The sequence below is a fragment of the Postia placenta genome (assembly GCF_002117355.1).
Source record: "Postia placenta MAD-698-R-SB12 unplaced genomic scaffold POSPLAscaffold_23, whole genome shotgun sequence".
NCBI classification, from domain to species: Eukaryota; Fungi; Basidiomycota; class Agaricomycetes; order Polyporales; family Adustoporiaceae; genus Rhodonia; species Rhodonia placenta.
In genome coordinates this window covers 488,563-498,323 of record NW_020169854.1, presented here as the reverse complement: position 1 = coordinate 498,323, position 9,761 = coordinate 488,563, and the positions used below count along the sequence as shown (strand labels likewise).

At 46.7% G+C, this 9,761-nt stretch overlaps 2 protein-coding genes across 2 annotated transcripts; one reads left to right on the top strand and one right to left on the bottom strand.

The window, feature by feature from the left end:
* Nucleotides 1–2,983: 2,983 nt before the first annotated feature.
* Nucleotides 2,984–3,357, bottom strand: POSPLADRAFT_1160116 (hypothetical protein; the record flags this gene model as incomplete). The annotated part of the gene is made up of 2 exons (XM_024487503.1): nucleotides 2,984–3,265; nucleotides 3,310–3,357. Coding segments are annotated over 2 exons (330 nt in total), but the record flags the coding sequence as incomplete, so codon positions are not given.
* A 1,158-nt stretch (nucleotides 3,358–4,515) lies between these two features.
* Nucleotides 4,516–4,908, top strand: POSPLADRAFT_1062676 (hypothetical protein; the record flags this gene model as incomplete). The annotated part of the gene is made up of 2 exons (XM_024481546.1): nucleotides 4,516–4,710; nucleotides 4,768–4,908. The coding sequence occupies 2 exons, from the start codon at nucleotides 4,516–4,518 to the stop codon at nucleotides 4,906–4,908; spliced, it is 336 nt and encodes a 111-aa protein (XP_024333324.1).
* Nucleotides 4,909–9,761: the final 4,853 nt, after the last annotated feature.

Below are 9,761 nucleotides of genomic sequence, written 5' to 3'. Positions count from 1 at the left end.
AAGTTGTAGTCCATCAACCCAAATGTATGGCAGAATTGGTTTGAAGGCCTATATTTGCATAGTTAAGCCACCAAATGCAAAACAAAATTTGAGTGCAGTGTGTATAAGAGTTATATTATTTAAAATTGTGTGTGCTTTTACCATTAATGGACCAGGTTTTGACTGTAAGTATATAATGTTATTATATTGTATGCTTGTAATGAGATAAGAGCATCATTGTAATAAAAAGCGGCCACATTGGTTATATCAATCATGAATAAAGCAGAATGATCAGATTGAGCCCATATCAGGCAACTGATAAGATGATCTTTTGTTTGGTTGTTTGACCAAGTTGCATCGGCTGGGTTTGAATTCCACTTTCTAATGGATTTTGTTACCAGTAATGAGCAGCTCTAATGTGATTAGAGTGGACATAACAAACCTTGTATTCAAAACTTACCCCTAACCTCAAATTATGGGCTCTTTTTCTTACCACTTTGTATTGATTGATGGGTTCCCACACTTTGTGCGCGGTTGATCATTGCATGCTGGGCTCTACATAAAACTCATTCTTCATACCTCAGAAATCATAATATTTCTTGAATAGCACCACTTTGTGTAGGCAGTCTATACTGTTGATGTCATGACTTGAAGTCAAGTGACAGGGAAAAGAACAAACCTCAAGCCCAGGGGCATTTGATGGGGTATTAACTGAAGCAACAAATAAGCAATGCTGGAATTCAAGGCTAGGGACAAGTAAGTTAGTATTGAAAAGGTAAGTAAGTACATGAGCTTACTGACTTTGGAACAAAAGGTCAAAACTGAGGTCCCTAGGGCAGCAGAGGCTGGCTTATATATAGAGAAAGTTTAGGGGAGGCTGTGTGTCCTGGTCTGTGCACAGCTGGTCCGTGCACAGCCTGCTGACACAACCCCGGAGGCCAGTGAGTCAGAGTGGCTGTGTCAGCAAAGCCCAAGCTGTGCCATGCACTGCCATCCCATCTAATCTAATTGTACAGTAGATAACAACTTGTCCATTTGAGCGTATAATACAGAGGTTGTGGGTTCGAGCCCATGAAAAAGAAAAATTAAAAAACAGCTAAACACCATACCAAGTTGTGACACCAAGCATCTCTTGCATGCTAAATTTCCAACATTATTTGGCAGCCATGTCCAATGTACATCCCACATACTGATGGTATTTGATGTGCATACTTGCTATAACACCACAACAATAATGATAACATACCATTGCTCAAATTTACACTAACCCCAGACTATGAATAGCTTTTTCCTGTCTGCAATTGGTCTAAACCCACTCTAGTGCATGATTGTGTAAATTTATACAACAATAGAAACATTTTTGGTCACTCTATAATCTGTACAATATCTGACAACACTAGTACCAATTAGGGGAGTTGTCTATTGCAGAGCTTTCAGTAGGTTTGTGAGGATCAAACCTGTTTGTAATATGTCATCAATGCTTCTATAAATATATTCAACAAGTACAAGTGCCAGATTAACATAGGTATGTGTCTTAATAACATAAATTAGTAAATAGTGAAATTTACTCAAAAAGGCAGGTTATATACAGGCTTCTTCCCACTGTCTTTGGGAGTTGAGGAGGACTTCATTCAAGGGCAAAATTCATGCTAAGTCCAAATAAATTGGTGGAGATCATATTATAAATCACATCACATAAGTCATGTGTGTCACAAGTTGACACGGCGTCTAGCCATTTTTTGTTTTTGTTTTTTCCTTTTTGCAGGCTTGAACCCGCGACCTCTGTACTGTATGCTCAAATGGACAAGCCTCACCAGCACATCACATTTTCCTGTAGATAAGATTAGATTAGATAGGATGGCAGTGCACAGCACAGCCCGGGCTCCACTGACATAGCCGCTCTGACTCACTGGCCTCTGGGGTTGCATCAGCAGGCTGTGCACGGACCAGCTGTGCACAGACCAGTGCACACAGCCTCCCCTAAACTTTCCCTGTATATAAGCCAGCCTCTGCTGCCCTAGGGACCTCAGTTTCAACCTCTTGTCCCCTAGGTCAGTAAGCCCTTTTTGTATTTCTTTCTTACCTAACTAATATATTCACTTGTCCCTAGCCTTAGGTTTGAGTGCTGCTCACCATTGCTTCGGTGAGACCCAGTCAAACACCCCCAGCCTTTTGGTTTGTTCTCTCCTTGTCTCTTGACCTCAAGTTGTGACATTAGGTTGAAACTCCCCCTCGCTGCTGGCATTCACATGCAACTCTTTCATTCATTCATTTCCTACAGGTTGGGTGGTGTGCACCCTTACTATACTATATGACACATAGATAGCCTACCATACATCGCCACCACTCAGAGAACGAACTATTCAGTACCTGCACTTCAGTGGGCAGTACTTGTCCTCATAAACACATGGCTTAAATTCCTGCTGCATACTAGCCAAAAGCAGTACTGGGACCCACATGAACTGTGAGCTCTAGTGTCATCTTGGGCGCTGTAGGTGTACACTAGCTAGTACAGCCTTTCGTAGTATGCGCATGTCCCCTTCCTATCTCCATCACCATGGCTGAAGAAGCCTTTGATTGTACGGGACTAGAACACACATATGATGCCGTCGATCAGGTTGACATTGCATGATATGACAAAGAAGAATCCCTCTTCTATGATTGTGACCGGCAACCGTGCCCCAACTGTACCCCTCGATCCATCATTGCTGACAAAGGGTGTTTCATCTCGATCAGACAGGTCCAACACCCTCAAGGCCCAGCTCTCAGATACACTGACATATCAAGATCTACTTTCCGCCATGTCACTCCCGTCCCACATCCCCGGGCACCTGCATTCCCCAACCTATTGCCAATACAGGTCAAGTGTGAGGAGATCCCAATCTTCCTTGAGGAATTGAGGCAGTCGCACAGCCTACAGCGACCCCTCAAGCGATCCCCCAGTCCTCTGTGGGGCCATGGGTGGAAATTGTCCCAAAGTCTGAGCCTAGCAACCATCCAGGGATTAGTTGGGCCAGCTCGTTGTCTGTGGTCCCCTCCTCATCTTCAATCTCTGACATATGTCACTCCACCTCCAGACTTCCTCCATTGCCTCCACCGCCATCGCCGCCGTAAGGCTGCTCACGCACTCACTCCCCTCGAAGTCCACCTGGTGAATGGCCACAACCACTGCCTCCACCCCTGGGCTGTCCTCCGTCCTTCCCGCCACTGGTAATGTCAACCCCTGCACCCTCTCCTCATGACAAGGAGACATTGAAACTCCTCCTCCTCCGATACAATGGGAAAACTGTCATCGAATGCAACTGCTTTATCTCACAGTTGCTCATATACTGGCAGGTCAACACTGCCCTCTCCACTATCAAGCTCCAAGTGCAAATTGCACTAAGCCTACTTGATGGTGATGCCCACACATAGGCCACCCCCATTTATGCTCAAATCACAGCTGTCATGGTTGGAGTCCAAGGGACAGTCACGCCTTTCGCCAACATTAAAGACTTTCTCACTGTGTTCAGAAGTCACTTCAGCAATCTCAATGACGCTGCATCTGCGCAGGTAGAGCTTGCCAAGCTTTGCGCTGACAAATCAACACGTAAAAGATGCACTGCCACGGAGTTTTCCACACTGTTCAAGGGTCCGGCGGACCATTCTGGGTATGGTGACCTGGAACTACCTGAGCAGCATCCCCTCCCACATATATCGCAAAATTGAGCTCAAAACCTTCGCCATGTGGGAAGCCGCTAACAAGCATGCCACAGAAGTTGAGTAACAACTCAACATTAGCCGGGCCTGTCAGCCTGAGTTAAATAGTTTCTTCTCGGCTTGAGAAGAAGCACGCGGTGGAGCCTATGGTGGTGCACCCCAGTCACAAGGCGCCTTGGCCAGCATCAATGCAGCTGTTGGCAAAGGAGATTTCCCCAACAGTTGTTATGACTATGGAAAGAAAGGGTACCATCACTTCAAGTGCCCTGACTGTAAGGACAAACCATACACAAAACGCGCTGATGCGCGGGCTATGGTTGCCTCAAGTTCTACTCAGGCTACAACAAGTGCCCCCATCACCTCATCCTCAGCAGGTACAAGTGCCGCTTCAGCCCATCCAGAGAAATCTGAGTCACTAGCAGACTTGATGGCACAGATGAAGTCAATGCATGAGGAGCTTGAGCACTATCAGGCAATGAAGGAAGAGGGTTTTTGATCTGGTCTGCGCTTCGTGCTGCACACGTTGGACCACATAATAACAATCTGTACAATGTATTGGCGACTGCAAATGTGTACGAGTTGGACCATGGGTCCCAGCATTTTCACATCTCAGTGTGCCTTAAAGGAGAAAGACGGCACAAAGACATAGTCATAATGGTGGACAGTGGAGCCACCACAAAGTTTATCAACAAGTGTTTTATCATGGAAAATTGAGTACAAACATGAAAATTGAAGGAACCAATTCCACTATACAATATTAATGGAACACTCAATAAAAATGGAAGCATCTTGGAAGTAGCCGTGCTACAGATGCAGATAGGAGATCACGTCGAGAAAATGGTGTTCACAGTCACAGACATAGGTCCAGAAGATGTGATCATCGGGTTGGACTGGCTATGCAAGCACAACCCTGAGATTGATTGGGAGACAGGCTCACTTAAACTGTCACAATGCCCTGAAATGTGTGGTGCTAGGAAGGCTGGCCAAATGGAGCAAGCGGCGACTGCACATGATATGGGAGTTAGGCCCACGGTGTGCAGGTGTTCGCTGAAGTCCAAACGGTCAGTCATTAATGCCTGCCAAAGTAAGGTACTCCCGGACTTTGAACCCAAAGAAGATCCGAAGGAAATTGAGTGGGATGAGACTAATTTGATCGAAGCCTGGGAGCAAGGCATCATGCTTCCAGGCACCCCTCAGCTATTTGTCGCAGCAGGGCATACATTGTCGTGACTTGGGGTCAAGCGACAAGAACAAACAAACATGAAGGCTGGGGGTGTTCGACTGGGTCTCACCGAAGTGATGGTGAGCAACGCTCAAACCTAAGGCTAGGGACAAGAAATGTATTAGTTAGTTAAGTAAGAAAAGGAATACATGAGAGGCTTACTGACCTAGGGACAAGAGGTTGAAACTGAGGTCCCTAGGGCAGCAGAGGCCGGCTTATATACAGGGGAAGATAAGGGCAGGCTGTGCGCATTGGTCCATGCGCAGCTGGTCCGTGCATAGCATGCTGATGCAGCCCCAGGGGCCGGTGAGTTAGAGCGGCTGTGTCAGCGGAGCCCAAGCTGTGCCGTGCACTGCCACCCATCTAATCTGATTGTACAGTAGATAAGGAAATGTCCATTTCAGGCATATAGTACAGAGGTCACGGGTTCAAGCCCACAAAAAGGAAAAAATTAAAAAGACGGCTAGATGCCATGTCAACTCGTGACATACATATTCCCAGCTGTTCACTGAGAAAAAGATCAAGAAGGTCATTAAGACTGCCAAGGAGTTAGTACTGAAATAGTACCACAAGTCCCTGAATGTCTTCTCCAAGGAAGCATCAGAACGGCTACCCGAAAGGAAGCCATATGATCACATGATCGAACTCGTGCCTGGCTACTTGATGTTCCACTCAAAGGTGTACCCCTTATCAAACAATGAGCAGGAGTAGCTGGATAAATTCCTAAAGGAGCAGCTGGCGAAAGGTTACATATGAAAGTTGAAGTTGCCTATTTCATCCCCCTTCTTCTTCATCAAGAAGAAGGAAGGGACACTTCGACCCATACAGGATTACCACCAGTTGAACACTATCACTGTCAAAAATCGCTATCTGCTGCCACTGATTGCCAAGATGGTTGATAAGCTCTGAGGTACCATGCTCTTTACGAAGTTTGACATTCGATGGGGATACAATAACGTCTGGATCAAAGCTGGTGATGAATGGAAGGCTGCCTTCATAACTAACCGGGAACTGTATGAACCCCTGGTAATGTTTTTCAGCCTCACCAACTCCCCCACAACCTTCCAGGCCATGATGAACAAAATCTTCCATGATCTCATTATTGGTGGAAAGGTCCTCGTGTACCTAGATGACATACTCATCTTCTCCACCAACAAAGTGGAGCATGAGAAAGTCACACACGAGGTCCTGTGTCGCCTTCAGGATAATAATCTATTCCTGAAGCCTGAGAAGTGCGAATGGGATGTTCCTAAAGTCAACTATGTCGGCTATGTGTTCGGTGGCGATGAGGTAGCAATGGATCCTGCAAAGCTGAAAGGAATTAATAAGTGGCCAGTACCCTGGAACAAAAAAGACATTCAGAAGTTCTGGGGGTTCTCCAACTTCTACTGTCGCTTCATTGAGGACTTCACTAAGATCTTGTGACCACTTGACCGACTCATAGGGAATGACCCCTGGCATTGGGGAGATGAGGAACAGCATGCCTTTGATGAGCTCAAATGGCTCTTCAGCACAACCCCTGTCCTAGCACTGTATAACCCCAATTGGGAAACGCACATCGAGGTTGATGCCTCCGGGTATGCTACTGGTGGCATATTGATGCAGAAGCAGGACAATGATAAGTGGCATCTGGTTGCCTTCAGATCCCACGCTATGGACCCTGTCCAGCGTAACTACGAGATCTACAATAAGGAAATGCTTGCGATCATTGAAGCACTATATGAGTGACACCACTATCTCGAGGGATTGCCCAAACAGTTCGAGATTGTGACTGATCATAAGAACCTCAAATACTGGTGCACATCACAGCACCTCATGCATCGTCAAGCGCAATGGTCACTGTTCCTCACCCACTTCAATTTCCGCATCACGCATAAAGCCAGAACGTTGAATGGAAAGGCTGATGGCCTATTACGCTGATCAGACCATCAGGTCAGCGATGAGGATGACAACACCGATCAGATTGTCCTTAAACAGGAACACTTCCACATCGCCGCCACACAGTGTGGGCACGCCTCAGTAACAGCCGATCAATCGCTCCTGAAGCACATCAGGGAATGTTTGAAGAAGGATCGGGCAGTGGCCAAGGCACTTGAAAAGGTGCAAGACCTCAGGCCACCTCAGCTGCAGAAGGGTTTCGAGGAGTGGAATGCTGAGCAAGGGCTTCTGTTGTTCCATGGATGTGTATATGTCCCAAAGAATGTGGAGCTCCGGTGGGATATCATCAAAATCCACCATGACTCGTCGATTGCTGATCATGGTGGTTATACCAAAACCCTCGAGCTGGTGTCGTGGAACTACTGGTGGCCTGGGATGTCTAAGTTCATCAATGAGTACATAAGCACCTGCAACATGTGCAACCGTACCAAGATATTCCCAGCCAAGCCCCAGGGTCTGCTGGAGCCAAATGAGATTCCCGAGCACTCGTGGCAAATCATCACCACTGATATGATTGTCGGCCTGCCGAAGTCTGATGGATTCGTCTCGATCCTGGTCACTGCTGACCACTTCACCAAGCAGGTCCACTTCTCGGCCTGTCATGAGACCCTAATGGCAGAAGGTGTGGCAGACCTGTACATCTGCAACGTGTTCAGACATCATGGGGCCCCGGCCAAGGTCATATCAGACCGAGGTCCCCAGTTTGTATTGAATTATCTCCATGCAGTGTACAAGGGACTTGGGATCGAGCCGGCACTATCTACAGTGTTCCACCCTCAAATGGATGGCCAGACCGAGCACTGGAATCAGGAGATTGAGCAGTACCTGTGCGCTTTCACAAGCCACAGGCAGGATGATTGGGCAAAACAGTTGCTGCTTGCCGAATTCACATTAAACAATAGAGTTCACTCCACAACCGAGCACTCCCCTTTTTTTTGCATCAGGGATACCATCCCGAGATCCAGGTGTGGATCAATCCGATGTCTGTGATGCCCATGGCCGCCAACCAGCTTAAGATTCTGAAGGAGATTTGGGATGATGTGCGCTCCATGCTTGAACTATCAGCTAAGCAGATGAAGGTGTACTACGATAAGCACGTGCAGGAGGCACCGGTCTTTGTGCCAGGGGATAAGGTCTGGCTTGATGCTCGGAACCTTAAGCTGAAACAATCAAGCAAAAAGCTCAGTCCCAAGCATCTCGGACCATATGCCGTGCAGCGAAAGCTCAGAGACTTAGATTACAAATTGGATCTGTCGAAGTCAGTGCCTGTGCACCCAGTGTTCCATGTCTCCTTGCTTAACAAGTACATGCATAGCAAGATCCCAGGCCAGGAGCCAGAGGAGCCACCTACCATTGAGGATGAGGATGATGAGCAGTATGAGGTTGAGTGGGACAAAGATTTGAGGATCTTCCGGCATCAGCTGCAGTCACTCATCAAGTGGAAGGGTTATGAAGACTCACATATGTCATGGGAACTGGTGCGCAATGTTGTGAATGCACTGGCCCTCATAGCTGACTTCCACCAGAAGCATCCAAACGCCCCTTGCCACTCCAACACTGCCACCTTTGAAGGTCTCAACTTCCAGCCAATGTCTTTGCCACTGACTGAAGCACACTACCGCTCCAGGTGGGAGATGGGCAAGGGTGCCTCGCATGAGGTCATGCATCATTGAGAGGGTGGTAATGTCACAAGTTGACATGGCATCTAGCCATTTTTTAATTTTTTCCTTTTTGCGGGCTCGAACCCATGACCTCTGTACCATACGCTCAAACAGACAAGTCATTATCTACTGTACGATTAGATTAGATAGGATGGCAGTGCACAGCACAGCCCGGGCTCTACTGACATAGCCACCCTGACTCACTGGCCTCTGGGGTTGCATCAGCAGGCTGTGCACGGACCAGCTGTGCACAGACCAGTGCACACAGCCTCCCCTAAACTTTCCCTGTATATAAGCCAGCCTCTGCTGCCCTAGGGACCTCAGTTTCAACCTCTTGTCCCTAGGTCAGTAAGCCCCCTTTGTATTCCTTTTTTACCTAACTAATATATTCACTTGTCCCTAGCCTTAGGTTTGAGTGCTGCTCACCATTGCTTCGGTGAGACCCAGTCAAACACCCCCAGCCTTTTGGTTTGTTCTCTCCTTGTCTCTTGACCTCAAGTCGCGACAATATGCATATCACGTGAAAATTCAAACTCCACAATCTTAATCCCCCTCAACTCCCTATGACAGCTGGTATAAAACATTTGTAAACAGCAGTGCTCAAAGCCAGACCTTTTCCATATAGTAATAAATCATGGCCAAAAAGTAAAAGCATAGAACTAAATGACATGATATATGTTTCCATCAAAATAAACATGCCGCTGCATTGCCTAGAGTACAGAGTTGTAACATGGGTGCACGCAAATACTTGTGCTGCCTGCAATGGCTCTAAACAAGCCCCCCTTGCTGACTATTGATGCTACCCAGAAGAAGACATTTGTGAAGCTGGGCTGTGACCTTTGCGAATGGCAGGCAAAGGTGGTGCATGAGATTCTAAGAGCAGAAAAGGATGTTACAGTTCACCACAAAAGTGTTGATAGGATTGCTTGATTCAGAATGATCACTCTATATCTCTGCAACAGGAGCAGCTAATCATATGACAGTTGCTATTTTTGAAAGCCCTACATGTGAGCTTTGAAACACAGCCACAGCCATATGATTTGACTATGTACATCTTGTGCAATGAAAGATCTTTAAGGTCATGTCTTATCAACACTTTTGTGATGGTCACTCTGGACAACAGAATTCATTGCTAGTAACTCTTTTCAGATGTCTAGCATGTATCTCCCAGATGGACAATGATCCATAGCACCCAATTCATCATTGAAAGGCATAAACAAGCATGAGAACCCTGCCAAAAGTAGCATACAACCTGCCTTTTT